Consider the following 18,289-nt stretch of genomic DNA (forward strand, 5'->3'; position numbering starts at 1 on the left):
AAAATATTTCCCACATTCGCTCCGGCCTCATTCATACCTAAAAACAAAAACGTTTTGCTTTTTTGTGCACTGTTCTTTTTTTCCCCCTCCCGTTGCTCCCCTGCACACTGTGTTTCTGGAAAAAAACGCTTTTCCAAAGCGGTTTTGTAATTCACTCCCTGACGCAAGTCAGGAAGAGAACTCTTTGACCCGGAAAAGAATAAATACAATGTATTTATTCTTAAAAACGCAATCGCTGCACAAAGCAATTTTGTGAGGGTTTGTGTTTTTCCGATACCTTCCATTGAGGCAAAATCGCCCCAAAAATAGTACAAGCACCGCGCACAAACCGCGCTGATATGAACCTTCCCATAGAGATTCATTGCACAAGCGTTTTGTGGGCGATTTTAAAAATCGCCTGCGCTTGAAAAAAGGCCAAAAACGCCCTTAATGTGAATGAGCCCTCCTTCCTTAATCAGTACAAAGTGAAACTACTTTTGCATGCACCCATAAATGCCAGTCCCTGGTGTCATGTGACCACTGGCCAGCTCCCAGCTGTGGGCTTGTCCAGCCTGTCTCTATATAAGTCCCAGTAACCCTGCATCCTCATCACTGACACCAAACCAGACTGCAGAAGCCTCAGGGACCAATCCAGGACCATGAAGGGACTCGTGTTCAGCTTAGCCCTCGCACTGTCTGTCCTGTATGTACAGGCTGATGTCCCCCTGCAGCCGGACTTCCAGCAGGACAAGGTAAGTGCCAAGACTTTATATAAACTAAGTCAGACCAGATTGGATGCGGCAACTTTCCTTGGAGAGATCGACCACCCCCAGTACTAATAGTTGGGAAAGCATAAGATCTAATAGGCACCAGTGATTAAAAAAAAATAAAATTACAAAACTGAGTAGTAGGTAAACTCTGGCTTGCCATAAATCGGAATTTGCAGGCACATAGTTGGAAAGTAGGCAAGACTAATTGAGAAGCAAAAATCACAGAAGCATCAGCCGAAAATTAGAATTAGTCCAACTGGGTGAAATTAGATATGATGGGCTATTTCTAATTTGTATTTTCAAAAGCAGCTAGCAGCAGACAAAAACATTTTGTAAAAAAATTAAAAACAATTAAAAACAAGAGGTACAGTAGGTGTTAACTTACTTCCCATGAAGACACTAACCAGTACTTATGAAAAAAGGTTGTTTGTTTATTAAGGACATAACCCAACATGTTTTACAGGATCACAACTGTTTCTTCCGGGCAATAAAAAGTGCAGAGCAACTCCAGGACAAGTGCCTCTGTTCTAAATTTCCAAATGTTACAAGTCAAAAAGTGGGTCCGAAATTTAGTATTTGACCAAATGGACCAAACCGCATGGATCTCTAGGGAGGTTCTTTTTTTTTTTAGGTAAAATAAATGAGGATCGTTATTAGCATAGTGCACAGTTACCGAAGAAACCAAAATCTCAAGGACTTTTACCTTCTGAAAGGTGTAATGTAAAATGTATGTGAGCCCTTTGTTGCTGTTCAGTGGCTTTTCAGTCAAGTCCGACTCTTTGCGACCCCATGGACCACAGAACCCCCTCTATCCTCCACTGCCTCTCGAAACTTGTCCAAGCTCATGTTCGTTGCTTCCATGATACTATCTAGGCATCTCATTATCTGCAGTACCCTCCTCCTTTTACCCTTGATTTTTCCCAGCATCAGGGTCTTCTCCAATGACTTAAGCTATAGGTTGAACATTGCTCCTTCTAACAGTCAAGTTAATTTCTTTACGAATTGACGACTCTCAGAAGTTCCCTCCAGCACCACAATTCGAAGGCGTTACTTATTTGGCATTTTACTCGTAAATAACAAGAAAAGCCATAGAAAATTTATATTGTGCTTTTCTCCTGGCAGAATAAAAAAAACGCCAGAGGCGCAGCCACTAGGGCGCGCTCTGTAGGCAGTAGCAGTGTTAAGGGAGTCTTGCCCAAGGTCTCCTCACTGAATAGGTGCTGGCTTACTGAACGGTAAGAGATGAAACCCTTGTCTCCTGTGTCAGAGGTAGAAGCCTTAAAACAGTACACTATCCAGCCACAAATAACATTAAAGAGAATCTAATTCAGTACTAACACGCACCACTAAAAAAAAAAGTCCTAATACAGTTTACTTGGGACTAAAGAGATTGTAAACTTACCTCTTGTATTAGCAGTAGAAGAATAAGTAACAGGAGTTGGTAGGGGCTGGCTGTTTAATATAGTGATCTGCATTCGGTAACATAAAGCAGAATACAAGTCTTTGTCTTTCAGAATTAAAAGAAAACATTTCCACAAACTCTAAGTCGGGACCCCTCTTTACGTCGGTTAAAGGACACAAGAAAACGAGTGCTTTAGCTGGAGGATTACATGGGACAAAGGTTGGCAGGGCCCATGTTTACAACTCGGACCTGCTACATCCATTAGAATTACACAGGATAGACAGACTATTTGCAGTTGAATTTAGCAGAACAAACATTGGCAGGATCCCATGTATAAAACAAGGCCCCACCTTTTCATGTAAAAAAATACAAAATAATCAGTGTTTTTCCATGTGTGTCATGTAAGCTTTGGCGGGCCCGATTTAGCCACATACATACCGGAACATACGCTATAATGAACGATGTCTCTGCCGAGAATCCAATGGAAGTACAGGTATCCCCTGAGTAGACTTAAAAATCCAGTACGCTTGATCTTTAGATGACAGAGTATAATCACCAAGCACATTCTTTGCTGCTGGAAGCTGCTCTATTGTGTGCTGCACAGTTGAACCCACGCCCCCCCCCCCCCCTGAACTGACACCAAAATTACTGGTGGGAAGATCACCTGCTCCTAAATGTGCTGTCGATGTTTGTTGTCCTCATGGCTGGATTTGAGGCAAGGCCATAAAAGCCTTGGCCTAGGGCTCCAGGAAGCAAGGGGGTTGGAAGCGGGATGCCACACCCAGGTAGGTCATTTAAACCACAATGGTCAGAGACCTGGTCCGTGGCCGCCCTGCTACTACAGGGCAGAGCAGGTAAGCACAGTACAGGATAGTGGAAACAGAGGACAAGGGGGCATAAGATGGGGGGTGCTCAAGACCAGGAGAAATGCAGTAGGCGGGGTTGACACTGACAGTGGGCCTTGGATAGTACTCCGGCCCTAGCTGTCCTCAGGGTACCCTCCCACACCACATCCCCCCCCCCGTTCCAACAACTTTGAGTCTAATACATTTTCTCCCCAGCTGTCCCACACAATGGAAAACTGCACAGACGCAGTTTAGAATTGCACGAGTATAGTGAACTCATTCACAAGCACTTTCTTTCCTGCGTGGGTGCAGTCCGGAACCCGTGCCTACGCAGTTCAGAATTGCTCTGCACAACTAGAAGGAACTTCTGGGCAGCTGTGGAATTCAGAGGACCGGAGACAGGTGGGGGGGTCCAAAGACAATGAGCAGCAGCAGCATACTCAGGAGGAGCATGTGATCTAGCCCACCATGGGCTTCAAGTAATAGGTTTCCCCCCGATTCAGGGGTGCTCGAAGCATAAGGAACAGTTCCTTCGTGGAAACGGCTTGACTTTTGTTCCACTTCTCTGCCCAGTTCTTTGGAAATAACCCTGCTGTGCCTGATGCTGTTTTGACTCTAGATTCAAGGCAAGTGGTATTGCCTCGGCCTGGCCTCCAACTCCTCCTTGTTCCGAAAACATGCCAAGGATCACATGAAGGACTCGTTCACCACTGTCCTCACTACTACTGATGATGGGAACGTCAATGTCCTGACCACCATCCCCAAGTAAGTGAAGAAGCCTTGGACTGTGCCATACATGGCCTTCTAGCACAAAGAGTTTTTATGTTTTGTGTACAAACGTTTGGGATGACACTGTTGTCCAAGAATTACAGTTTTAGAGTTCCTCCAGTACTCCTAAAGTGTTCCAAAGCTCTGAGTTCAGGTTTGCTTTAAAGGGGAACTGAAGAGAGAGGTATATGGAGGCTGTCATGTTTATTTCCTTTTAGACAATACCAGTTGCCTGGCAGCCCTGCTGATCCTCTGCCTCTAATACTATTAGCCATAGCCCCTGAACAAGCATGCAGCAGATCAGGTGTTTCAGTGGTTCAGACTTATAAGTCTGATCTGACAAGACTAGCTGCATGCTTGTTTCTGGTTTTAATCAGATACTACTGCAGAGAAATAGACCAGCAGGGCTGCCAGGCAACTGGTATTGATTAAAATGAAATAAACATGACAGCCTCCATATACCTCTCTCTTCAGTTCCCCTTTAACCTCGTTCACAATCTCACCAAACTTTATGCTAACTGTCCAATCCTTCAAATTTGCAAACTTTGAATCATCTCAAATTTATTAGCATCTCATTGAGCATCTGTGATTGTGAAGTAGAGAAACACTAAAGCCCCGCCCACCTGTAAACGTTCGATCATCTTTCACGGGCCATTGTGGGATATACTTGCTGTTGTGCTCCTGGATAAGCAGCATCTCCTGTCCTATGGAAAGGGAAGGTTAGAGGGTGGAGGAGCAATCAGTGTTCCATAGGTAGAAAACTACAACAACTGGATGAGAATTTTCCAGATGTGTTTCTGCCATGGACGGATTAAGATGGATTGGGGCCCTAAACAAAATAGTACCTTTAGCTACCCTTAAAAAGTGAACCAAGCACCATTGTTAGCACCCAGGGTATCTCAATAGCACATTTAATATGAATGCCAACATGGTGGCTCATTAATAAAAAAAAACTGAATAACCAAGCAGCTCAGGGTGACCCAAACCACTAGGAATGTATAGGGGGATAAAAGAGACCGAAAAGCCTCCTTACTAATAAGCAAAGCTTGGTGAAATTTGCCTTCTTAAAACAGAAGGAAATCTGCAATAATTCAGCTATAAGTGAACATTTGTGGTTACCCACAATGCACCGCTACTGAATATGCAAATTATCCCATTTCGCCCTTGTAAGAAAGGCAAGCATCCAGAACCGCTGGTGTATAGCAAGCCTATAGCTTTAAATATTACACAGCCACATCAAACCCACATGTAGACAGCCCGTTTTGGGCTATTGGCCCTCATCAGTACATGGCAGGGATTGATATGGCTGTATGAAATAGGGCTTGGACCAGTACAACAGAGTAGCCAAGCAGCTCGGGGTGACCCAACCACTAGGAATGCATAATAAAAATGTATTAATAAGAAAAAAAACTACTTTAATTTTACCTTTTCTTTTTACATTTAAAAGTTTAGCAGAGGATTTTATTAGCCTACTTACGAAGGCCTGCCCAACCGCAGACGGTTTAGGCAGATAAGGACTGATGTAATTATTTTATTGCACACATTAGCAAAAAACAAACAAAAGCTTTCATCAGCGAGGAAGGGGGTGTAGAAAGGATACTGTGTTTCAATGAGTTTAGAGAAGTCACAGATGCTATCTTCACACCTTCCTCTGGGAGGGGGAACATAGCAGCTCCTATGTCTAACAAAAACCAGGAAAAAAAAGTGGTGCTTGGTTTCCTTTAAAGAGCAACTGTAACCCTGCATTCCCCTCTGTGGCGGCTTTTCCTAAAGTCTTACCATACCAGCCCCCAGCTCTGTGGCCACTCCCAACTCTGTTGACGTGCTCCCTCCAGCACGGTGGCTATGGCCCATTCGAGTGAATTTCTCCATTTCTGAATTCCAATTCATCATTGTTATTAAATGTGAATGACTTTACATTTATGGTCCAGCACACTTCAGGTGCTTTTTACTGGTCCTTTTAGTTAGCTGAGGTGGGAGAGAAAAGTCAGAGAAGCTGGCAGTCAGGCCGCTTACACTCACTAGGCCCCAGGCACCTGTCTAGGTTATCTAGTGGATGCTACTACCTTGAGGCTGTAATAAACCTAGAAGAGCAATTTATCAGGATGCATTTTCCCAGCAGCTCACGTATGTTTCTGTCCCAGGCAGGATCGCTGTGAGAAGCAGAACAGGACCTACATCAAGACCGACGTGCCCGGCCGCTTCCTGACCAAAAACCCACGTAAGCCGCAACGTGGTTCCTGTGGCATGAAATGGTGGAAAGTGGGCGTACCATGAAATAGTGGCCATTAATCAGAGAAAGAATCTCCTTCCGTTTCATTTATCCCATTCATCCAAATAATCCATCTCATCTTCTTTCCATCTCATTGCTTGTTTCCTCCCACCCAAACATTTCACTCATCACAGTTAGAGGTGGGCTTCATGGGTGAGTGAGCTGGTATCTGCATTTACCAGCAGGTACTGGATTTGGGAAATGTACACACTTTCTCAAACTGAGAGCTCAACTCTGATCCAACCAATGCACCATTCTCTGTCTCTTCAGCTCATACATTTATCACTTCCATTTTATCTACATCCAGTCCATCTTTACATTCATCCACCTAGTTATTCAATCTACTCCATCCACTTAACCAACCCCATAACATGTGTGATTTTTATTTTTCGCTTCCATCTATACAACCAGGGCCAGCACGTCCATTAAGTAAAGGGGGGAATTGCCTCCGGGCCCCCAGAGTTCATAGGGGCACCCCTAAGTGTCCGTTCCCACTTGAAAAATTAAATTTGAGGTGCCACGGGCTGCTGGGTATTATGGCTTATAGTGCCAGGGCGGCATATACTTTACCTGATTTTGACGCTTGCCCGGTTGCCATGGTTTTCTTCACCTCGCTTTCCTCCTTTCTTCCCGGTGAAATGCTCTCCACTGCATAGCAGACATGTGATGTCATGTCAGTACGTCTGCCGTTGCCGTGGTGCACGCATCTCACCACCAGGAAGAAAGGAGGAAGGTGAGGCGGAGAAAACCATGGCAACGGGGCTGGCATGGAATTAGGTAAAATATATTGCTCCCTCTCTGCCGCAGAGGATGGGGAAGCACGATTATGCAAATTTTGTATGGAGATTATGCAGCTTGAAAATGGACCAATCGGATTTGACCTCAGGAAGATTTGATTGGTTCATTTTCAAGCTTGCATATAAAATTTGATGTATCAACTCAAAATAATTTGCAGGTCATTGACCATCCCTAGTGGACACTTTATCTGTTCGCCCCATACATACATTCATCCCTTCCATTCAACCAACAACCCACCCATACAGACTATACCTGCCTGTGCGCACACAAAATGTTTCCTCAATACAACTGTACTAAATGTAACAACCTCAGGCAGCTGATTTAGACACCTCTCACAATGTAACTTTAACAAGCATTGTGGCATAAAGAGACAGAAGAAAAACAATAGCAATAACAGAAAACAAGTCATGCAGGCACCACCGATGTAGATATAGCTTATTTTATTGATCACATCAGATAAGGCAGAGGATACAACAACAGACCGCTGTTTCGAGCAATCTAGCTTTTTATCAAGTTGTCAAAACACTGCATGAAGCTATATCTACATCGGTGGTGCCTGCACAACTTGTTTTCTGCATTGACGGCTCTGGTGGTGTGGAGAGCTGATTGCCTGGGCACACCATCTCCTATACATAGGTGCTGTCTCAACCTTCACTAGTGCTTTCAATAGCAATAACAGGTATTGTACAAGTGGAGAGTAGGATTCTAACAAATGTTGATGTTCTTCTCTGTAAGGTTATGGTGAGGATCATGTCCACTCAGTAGTAGAAACCAACTATGACGAGTATCTCTTGGCGCACAGTACAAAGAGCACCGGACGACAGGTCTTCAACATACTCACCATGTACAGTAAGTGCTCAGTCAAGGCCTGCGGCTTATATGTTGACAAGCCTGTTTGGTTGTATTTTTTGTGTATTGAGGAAAAAAAAAATAAAAAAAATAAAATAGATTTTTAGGTTCAGTTGACTCTATACCAGAATGACAGTGTGTCCATATACAGTATGGTTGCACTGTACCACTCTGCAGGTTCGTGGCACCTTACCCTGCACTTGTGAGCTGGTGCATGGCATTCTATAACAACACATCCGCTGCCCAAAAAAGTTCTTCAAAGTTGAGTTTGCTTCATTTTATTTCAACCAAAGTGGAACTGGACTTTTAAAGTGGTATTAAGGTAACCATACATCTAGCGATGATGAGCAGATTCGACCAAGAGGCAAGTCTCTCTCTGATCAAATCTGATTAGAGAGAGATCTGTTGGCTGCAATTACACAGCAGGCTGAGCCCCGAATAATTTCATGCTGAAATTGATCAGGAATCGGCCTTGTGACGCTGTATCCGACCACTTCGCCGACCTGACGCTGCCCCCCCTAATGTTTAATCACTTCAGGGGCAAACCCAGGATTTTCAAGGGGGGGGGGGGGGGGATTCCTGAAAGGTCTCCCTCAGCCACACAAATACAGTATAATAATATGGTAGGACATCATGCTGGGTACACATAATGCAATTTCCCATCCGACCGACTGACAGGATCGGACGATGATTTCCAAAATGAATAATAATAATAATAATGAGGACAGCCCACATTGCTAATGAAGGGGAAAGTGAAGCATTCAACCAGCAGGGCACATGGTTTTGCTTATACCTTAAGTTCCCCAGAACTGCTCCATGTTCTGTACACACACGGTGCTGCTCCATGCTCTGTACACACACACTGCTGCTCCATGCTCTGTACACACACGGTGCTGCTCCGTGCTCTGTACACACACACTGCTGCTCCATGCTCTGTACACACGGTGCTGCTCCATGCTCTGTACACACGGTGCTGCTCCATGCTCTGTACACACACCTCTGCTGCTCCATGGCTCTGTAAACTCGCTGCTGCTCCATGCTCTGTACACACGCTGCTGCTTCATGCTCTGTACACACGCTGCTGCTCCATGCTCTGTACACACGTTGCTGCTCCATGCTCTGTACACACACTGCTGCTCCATGCTCTGTATACACGCTGCTGCTCCATTCTCTGTACACACGCTGCTGCTCCATGCTCTGTACACACACACTGCTGCTCCATGCTCTGTACACACGCTGCTGCTCCATGCTCTGTACACACGCTGCTGCTCCATGCTCTGTACACACGCTGCTGCTCCATGCTCTGTACACACGCTGCTGCTCCATGCTCTGTATACACGCTGCTGCTCCATTCTCTGTACACACGCTGCTGCTCCATGATCTGTACACACGCTGCTGCTCCATGATCTGTACACACGCTGCTGCTCCATGCTCTGTACACACGCTGCTGCTCCATGCTCTGTACACACGCTGCTGCTCCATGCTCTGTACACACGCTGCTGCTCCATGCTCTGTACACACGCTGCTGCTCCATGCTCTGTACACACGCTGCTGCTCCATGATCTGTACACACGCTGCTGCTCCATGCTCTGTACACACGCTGCTGCTCCATGCTCTGTACACACGCTGCTGCTCCATGCTCTGTACACACGCTGCTGCTCCATGCTCTGTACACACGCTGCTGTTCCATGCTCTGTACACGCACTGCTGCTCCATGCTCTGTACACACGCTGCTGCTCCATGCTCTGTACACACGCTGCTGCTGCTCCATGCATATTTCCCTAGTACAATGAATGCGCCAATATTTTATTTGGATATAAAGGTGCATTTTTTCAGTTTTACATCCATCACTAATTACAAGCCCGTATTTCCAAAATGAACAGTAATATACCCCCTTCACATACATTAAAAAAGTTCAGTCCCTAAGGTAACTAATTATGTATTTTTTTTTTAATTGTCTTTTTTTTATTATGCAAAAGTTTTATTTGGCTAACTATTGGAGAGTGCGGGAGGTAAGGAGTAATTTGAATGTAATGTATGTGTATTTTATAAAAAAAATGTATGTAGGTGTAATTTTACTATTTGGCCACAAGATGTCATCGTGCATTATTTCCTATTAGTGTACTATAGGTACACAAACAGGAAGTAATGCGTGGGCGTGTTACTTTCTTAGTTACAATGACTACAGGCATCTCATTGATGCCGGCAATCAGTGACATGGGGACTTAGATTAATGAAGAGGAAACTGCATTCCCATTCATTGATTTCCCCTCTAACGAGCGGCAACGAGTACCTGCGCTGGAGCAGGAGTGAGCGACAACAGACGCATATCTACGCCCCTGTGCAAGAACTGTAGTCCTGTGGGGCGTAGATATACTGCCACGAATAGCATAAGTAGTTAATGTCCCGTCAGGTGTCACACACGTGCCCACATTACTAGGCAACCATGTGGCGTGCATGCATATAGTTAGTGGAGGGAACCCAGACCAAGCAGAGGCCACAGACAGGTAATGTATAGCTAGAACTGGGCACCAGGAGAGACAGCGCCAGGGGCTTCATAACCCTTCATCGTTCGTCCCGACATTACTCGACAGTGCCGCTACCACCGGGGGGGGGGGGGGGGGGGGGGGAGTTCGGTGCAGTTTCAGTGGGATGTGACTAATTAACACTTGTTAAAGAGACTCTGAAGCGAGAATAATTCTCGCTTCAGAGCTCATAGTTAGCAGGGGCACGTGTGCCCCTGCTAAAACGCCGCTATCCCGCGGCTAAACGGGGGTCCCTTCACCCCCAAACCCCCCCCCCCCCCCCCCCGCAAAATCAACGACCAAATTGGTCGTAGATTTTGCTGCTCCGAGAGGCAGGGCTAACGGCTGCAGCCCTGCCCCACGCGCATCGCCGCCTCTCCCCCGCCCCTCTCAGTGAAGGAAGACTGAGAGGGCCGGGGGAGAGGCGGAGGTACGCGTCTGATTGACGCGCGTGGGGCAGGGCTGCGGCGGTTAGCCCTGCCCCAACTAGGAAGCGCTCCCCGGCTGAACGGAGGGGATTTGGGGGTGAAGGGACCCCCGGTAAGCCGCGGGATAGCGGCGTTTTAGCAGTGGCACACATGCCCCTGCTATCTATGAGATCTGAAGCGAGATTTATTCTCGCTTCAGACTCTCTTTAAAGTGGACCCAAATTAAAAATACAAGATTTCAGAAATAAAATCTATTTTCTAAACTATAATAATAAATAGCAGCCTTTTTTCAGCTGCATGATGACAAATATAAAATATTTTACATTTATTGGAGGAACTCCTCCCTTCCTTTCATATTGCCGGCAAATAATCCGGCAAACTGGTGGAGTAGTAGTGTCTGGCAATGGAGGAATTGCTAATGGCTAATGGCTGCCACCTGTATAACCCTAGTAATGAAAAGAGAAGGGTGAAAGGCATGCACTGAAATGCTCATAGGCTTGAAGGAGTGTTTATTTATCTTTGTATGTGTCAGAGTGGTGCAACTAAATATTTTGAATTAAAAAAAATGTTTGTTTTGGGTCCGCTTTAAGCTGGAGAGTTTTATTATAAATAAGTTGTGCTCATAGTTTTATAGTTTGCTTACTTATGCCTACTGATGCTTACTTGATATGATTCCTACACCAGCTTCCTTTACTTTGCTGCTACTTTAAGATATGCTATGATATTCCTAATTTCTGATTTGCTGTAACCAAGAAGACTTTAGAATGAACACCTTATATCGCCGATTGCTGAAAATAAATACGCCTAACTGCTCCGAGCGTCAGGCGGTCTGTGTAAATCTGCTGAAAGCACACCTGAAGCAAAAATAAACTTAGAAGATAATGAATTGTATGTTCAGTGCTGCTAACAAATAGAACATTAGTAGCAAAGAAAAAAAGTCTCATATTGGTTTCCAGTACAGGAAGAGTTAAAAAGAAACTTCAGTTATCTATGTAAAAAAAGCTTCTCTCAGCTCTCTGACCCAACTTGGGTCCAATACAGTCCTGTTTTCTGAAGCCAGAAACAGTGAGAGACAAGCTTGAGATAAGGTTTTACTGCAGGAAAGTTCAAAGGGTCATTATTTCTACATTTGTTTAAAAGCTTAAAATACAAGAATGTGGTTTCTAAACTGTGACAAATTGTCAGTAATCCTGCGCTTACCATGTCAGTTTCTGCTGCCTCCGCTGGCAGCGCATCTGGGACTTCCGGTGCGGCTGCCCACATTGTCAGGGATGGTGTCAGCAGCGTTCATGCAGAGATCCGGCCGCATGATTCTCAGACTGCAAATGAGGGTGGACACATGCGCTGTCGGCGATGCTCTTCTTATACTCTAAGGAAGCGTGTCAGCTGATCACCTGTCAGCTGACATGCTTGGCTCCACCTCCAGTGCCTGATTGGCCCAGCGGCTTAGGGGCGTGGTTGCCTGCTTACCCGGGCTATTTAAGAGCTGTGCAGACACTTGCTCACTGTCTGCTCTAGCTAACACTTCGCAGTGAAGGCTTCAGACCTTAGTAAGTTCCGTGTGTGGCTTGAACCGGGAGAACCCCGGGGATTCCATACCAGCTAGCCTATATTATTATTATTATTGCTGATTGATATTCTGTGTTTGACTTCTGCTTGATCCTCTGACTACTCTTTGCCTATCGATTTTGTACCTTTGCCAATCTGATCTGTTGCCGACCTCTGCCTGAACACTCACTTAGCTTTTGCCTACCGTTTCTGTACCTTTGCACATCTGATTGTTGCCGACCTCTGCCTGTCTCCCAACGTTGTATTTGCCTGCCGATTTTGTACTGTGTCTGCCAGATCTGTTACCGACCCTGTTTTGCCTGACCATTCTCATTATCTGTATTCAGTGTTAGTGCTGCCTTCTACTGACACTGTCTGTGGACATTTCCCGTTCAGGGAACGTCTGATTTTTGTCTGTCTGCTAGTGCTCACACACTAGCAGATCGTTACACAATTATGACAGAACGATGCAATGTTATAAAAAAAAGCTATATAACTGGAGATAAAAACATGGGACTCTATTCATTATCCGTACAACACGTACACTTCATTATATCATACTCTTTTTCAATTCAGGTTTGCTTGAAAGCTGTGGGAACTTCCAGCTGATAGAAACGAGGTATGATCCTTGGTGCCAAAACGATATTTACTAGAAGCTCAATATTTACATTTAATAGATTAGTGATTTTTTTTTTAGTCTTTGTAGTCTGGACCTGTTAAACAGGCATCTGATTTATCTATTTATCTTTTTGACTAAACTCAGTAGCAAGATTCTTATGGCCGGCCAGACAGGGAGGTTGAGAGGTTTTTTCGCAGCTTATACCTTTTTTTAATCTATTGTTTTAAGGTGTACATTGTAAATGTAAATGTAACAGTTCAATGACTATGAATGGCGTTCCCCTTTAAATAAAGAATAAGTGAACACTGTGGAGTGATGTGATGCCCCTTCTTATCTCTGTTACAGGCAGAAATGAAGATGTGAGTCCAGAAGTGATTGAAAAATTCAGGGCGCTTGCTCACAAATTTGAAATAGGGGACGACTGCATCGTCTACTTGGAGAAAGCCGGTATAATCATTGCAAGAATCTTTTCACATGACCATTCTCCTGCACCTATCACATGACCATTCTCCTGCACCTATCACATGACCATTCTCCTGCACCTATCACATGACCATTCTCCTGCACCTATCACATGACCATTCTCCTGCATCTATCACCTGACCATTCTTCTGCACCCATCACACGACCACTGCCCTGCACTCATCACACGACCACTGCCCTGCACTCATCACACGACCACTGCCCTGCACTCATCACACGACCACTGCCCTGCACTCATCACACGACCACTGCCCTGCACTCATCACACGACCACTGCCCTGCACTCATCACACGACCACTGCCCTGCACCCATCACATGACCACTCCCCTGCACCCATCACATTACCACTACCTTGCACCCACCACACTACCACTACCTTGCACCCATCACACGACCACTCCCCTGCACCCATCACACGACCACTCCCCTGCACCCATCACATTACCACTACCTTGCACCCATCACACTACCACTACCTTGCACCCATCACACGACCACTCCACTCATCACATGACCCCCTCCCCTGCACCTATCACATGACCTCTACCCTGCACCCATCACACGACCACTCCACTCATCACATGACCCCTCCCCTGCACCTATCACATGACCACTGCCCTGCACCCATCACACGATCACTCCACTGCACTCACTTCATGACCACTTCCCCTGCACGTATCACATGACCACTCCCCTGCACCTATCACATGACCACTCCACTGCACTCACTTCATGACCACTTCCCCTACACCTATCACATGACCACTTCCCCTGCACCTATCACATGACCACTCCCTTGCACTCATCACACGACCACTCCACCTATCACATGACCCCTCTCCTGCACCTATCACATGACCACTGCCCTGCACCTATCACATGACCACTCCCTTGCACCCATTACCCCCACAGCCAGTATAGATAGCCAGAAATACCTCCCCCCCATAGGTAGCCAGAGAGCCTCCAGTGTAGGTAGCCAGAGAGCAGCCACATCCTGTGTAGGTAGCCAGGCAGAGCCCTCCCCCCCCCCCACCCCATGTAAGTAGTTAGAGAGCTCCCCATGTAGGTAGTCAGGGAGCCTGAGGGCCCCGATGTATGTAGCCAGATAGCAACACATGTAGGTAGTCAGAGAGCCCCTACATCCAGTTCAGCTATCCAGAGGGCCCCTTGTGTAGGTAGCCAGAGAGCTCCGCAGTGTGCCCCTGTGTAGGAAGCTTGAAAGCCCTCTCCCCCCTCCCCCTTGTAGGTTGTTGGCTCTCTGAGATCCCCACACAGCGCACATGCTTCCTCCCAATCCTAAGCATCCTGTCTCACTGGAAACAGCACCCCCCTCCCCCTGTGGTGACGACAGGTGGCGCGTGACCCCTAGGACTAGGAAGGAGACATGCTACGTGTGGATCCCGGAGAGGTGAGTACCAATCCCGCTGCAGACCCAGCATGTGCCCTTGCTACCCCGCCCCTCCACTGCTGCTTCTCCTGCGATGCCCCACCTCACATGCTCCTAAAAACTGGTGAAATGATAAAATCCCAAAAGAAAATTTAGTAGAAGCCTGCACAAAATACAAGTAGTGCCTTAGCATAACTTTTAAAAACTTACAGCAGGTAAAGCCCTTAGACATGTGAACTGGACCCAGTTAGAGAAAAAAAAAATCTCACATATCCAAAGTCAGCCAATGTAAGACGTGCATGCCAGCTACACCAGACCAACTCTGTGCTTTCCTTCCACAGATAAGTGCACATCTGACGACTAACAGGTGAGTGATTCATGCAGAAACCTACTTAAATATGTTTAATTCCTTCTTGCCAGTAAAAGTCTTCTATCCAACTGTTCGTAAAGTTGGACTCAGACCTGCCATAATAAATTAGCAGATAGCAGCAATCATTTATAAAAAAGTAAAAAAAAAAATAATAATAAAAAAAAAATGTTTTTTCTTTAACCACTTCACCCCCAAGGATTTTTACTCTAACGGACCAGAGCAATTTTCACCAGTCAATAACTTTATTACTAGTCACAACAAAATGATCTATACCTTGTTTTTTTCGCCACACAATGAATTATTTTTATTCTAAATGCAGGAGTAATATGGAAAAAAATGGAAAAAAAAAATCAATATTTCTCAGTTTTCGGCCATTATAGTTTTAAAATAAAATGTGCAACTGTGAATAAAACCCACATATCTTATTTTCCCATTAGTCCCGGTTATTACAACATTTAAATTATGTCCCTAGTACAATGTATGGTGACAATATTTTATTTGGAAATAAAGGTGCATTTTTTCAGTTTCGCATGCGTTGCCAATTACAACCCCATTTATGCAAATATAACTAACATACCCTCATGCTATACATAGTAGAAAATCTGAGTCCTTAACATAACTATTTTATGTATTTTTTTTTATGCTTTTTTCTTTTTACAAGTGTTTTTATTTTGGTAACTATGGGGGGGATTCATGGAGGTGGGAAGGAGGTATTCATTTATTTTTATTTAATAGGAGTAAAATGTATGTTTTTTTTTATTTTTGTATGTATTCTTTTTGGCCACTAGATACCCTCACACTCTCTGTCTCTGTGAAGCAATGGTCTTTGATTTGCTCAGGGAAGACTTCTTCCCTTTCCCCAATCAAGGCTCAGCGGATTGCGACGGTAAGCGCAGTGGGGGAGCCTGCGATCATGAACGGTAGCGGCGGCAGGGGGAGGGCGACATTTGAAAACGTCCTGTGGTCCATTAACAGGGACCAACAGGACATTTTAAAATGACACGGGCAGGTAGTGGTTAAAGTTAATCAAAGTGACAGTGTCACTTTAGTGAAGTGTTAACCTCTACCTAATTTATTAAAGCAGGAGGATTAGCCATACTATGCCAGGGAAAAAGCACATATATAAGTAGATAAATACTTGATCTACTTACATAACACATATATTGTACTGTCCACGTTTTGATTTCAGTGAATTTTATATAGTAAATGAAGAGAATTCTGTTCCTGGTGGGAACCATTTGCCCACAGTTTGAGGCTAAATCCTGATGTCATTTCTGCCCTTAACTCTTTTTCCTTTTCTCCTCCAATCTCTGAGTCACCCCAGCCTTGCTTGTAAACACAAGTGAGCAGAGGATCATGTTTGAGCTAGGCAGGGAAATAAATGGAAGAGGAGGAATATATTATAGATAAAAAGAACACTAGACTATTACATGGGGGATATTGCTGCACTTGGAATAGTGGGCAGCACATATGGTGACTTAGGTCCACTACATGTTGACTGCCTATGTTGACTTTCCTCACACAGCCCATGGAAAACTTTCCACTGTTTGCATTTGAACTACAGCAGAGTCCCTGTTCAGGCAATTCAGGCAACTGGAAGTCTCAACCAACTGGCATGCCTGATGGTTTAACGGGGACTAGGATTTGAGTGGAATGGGGGGAGGGGGGGGGGAAGTGATTGAAGGCACTTTACTTACCGAGCCTCCAGTGATGTCTCGCAGGCTCCCCTTACCTCCTTGAGGGCTCCGAGCAGCTTTTCTGCACGGTACGCGGAAGCCGGCTTGTCACCTGAGCCAATGCGGGTCATGTGATACATCGACTTGGGTGCATGGAGGATGCCTAGAAACCATTACGCACCCGCTAAGAGGTATGGTGAGACTGCCAGACCTCACTGGAGGCTAGGTAAGTATTTGGAGGGAAAAGAAAGGAAGATCTGTGCCACCGGCGAGCGCATGTATCCGGCACCAGGCGATCTTGGCTGGTGCTGCTGGGTACTGGGGATTGTGCTGTATTCTGTTGGGTTGAGCTAGGAAATGGACTGGTGGTCCTTACTAAACCACTGTGTGCCTTTATGATAGCGGGCAGAATCAGCAGTATTGCGTGAATTATAGCTGTTCCTTTACAAGGATAGACTCACAGGCGGAGGCCCAAACTTCCTTGTTTGTGGACAAAGTCTAGGGACCGGCCATGGTGGAAGAGCGAGTTGTGTTCCTTACAGTAGATGTTTAGGACAGGTGCAGATAAAGCAACTGATTGATATTGTACTAACTAGGCTGTTATGTCACCATGTTTGTCATTTTATTTTACGCAGAGTGAAGATGCAGCCCCCAACCTGTCCACTAGATGGCGTCTATGCCATAGCTGGGATTAGCAGGCTGTGGTTATGTGGTTATGTCTGCACGCAATAAATACCTGCATGAACCCCACCAAACAGGCTCCTGATTTTTATTGGTAGATTAATAAACGCAAATCACATTTAAATGGTATCTTTGTTTTTTTAATGTACCTATTTATTTGAACATAACACCAGGCTATCTGAAAGAGTATATAAATAATACAGGTAGCCCCCGGTTAACGAACGAGATAAGGACTGTAGGTTTGTTCTTAACCTGAATCTGTCGGAACACTGCCATCTCTGTCCTCTGTTCCTCCTCCATGCCCCCTGTGCCTCCCGTGTCCCCCTCTGTGTCACCTCTGTCCCCTGTACCTCCTCCGTGCCTCCTGTGTCCCCCTCTGTGTCACCTCTGTCCCCTGTACCTCCTCCGTGCCTCCCGTGTCCCCCTCTGTGTCACCTCTGCACCTGCTTATACAAGTTTAAAAAGCCATTTTTTGAGTTTTTTGTTAAAATAGATTTTGCTCAAAAACTACCAGTCCAATTTGAATATTTTCTTTCGACTTGTTCCTACAGAATCACAGAATCCATGTCGTTCGTATCGGAGGGTCATTTATAAGTTGGGCGTTTGTAAATTGGGGACTACCTGTACAGTCATAATCCGTACAACATTCTTAAAGGAATGAGAGACCGGAGCTGTGCAGGGAGGCTGCGCCGATTGCTGGAGCCAGGGGGGGTAATAAACGGGGGGGGGGATCCGGGGGTGCCGGACACCTTTACCAGCTAGCCTAGTGCCAGCTAAAGGGTTTACAACCATGTGGTATCAAATTATTTAATTATGGGGGACTCCTGAGGACAGAGATCGGTATGCCCGACACAGTGTCAGGCATACCGCTAAGGAGGTGTAAATCAG

At 45.4% G+C, this 18,289-nt stretch overlaps 1 protein-coding gene across 1 annotated transcript; it reads left to right on the forward strand.

Annotated features, from left to right (window-relative positions):
- The first annotated feature begins 582 nt into the window (after positions 1-582).
- On the forward strand, positions 583-17,475 carry LOC137527909 (lipocalin-like). The gene is made up of 7 exons (XM_068248964.1): positions 583-731; positions 3,616-3,761; positions 5,909-5,985; positions 7,570-7,683; positions 13,149-13,250; positions 15,016-15,041; positions 17,356-17,475. The coding sequence occupies exons 1-6, from the start codon at positions 639-641 to the stop codon at positions 15,036-15,038; spliced, it is 555 nt and encodes a 184-aa protein (XP_068105065.1). The 5' UTR covers positions 583-638; the 3' UTR covers positions 15,039-15,041; positions 17,356-17,475.
- Positions 17,476-18,289: the final 814 nt, after the last annotated feature.

Source organism: Hyperolius riggenbachi, chromosome 8, assembly GCF_040937935.1.
Source record: "Hyperolius riggenbachi isolate aHypRig1 chromosome 8, aHypRig1.pri, whole genome shotgun sequence".
NCBI classification, from domain to species: Eukaryota; Metazoa; Chordata; class Amphibia; order Anura; family Hyperoliidae; genus Hyperolius; species Hyperolius riggenbachi.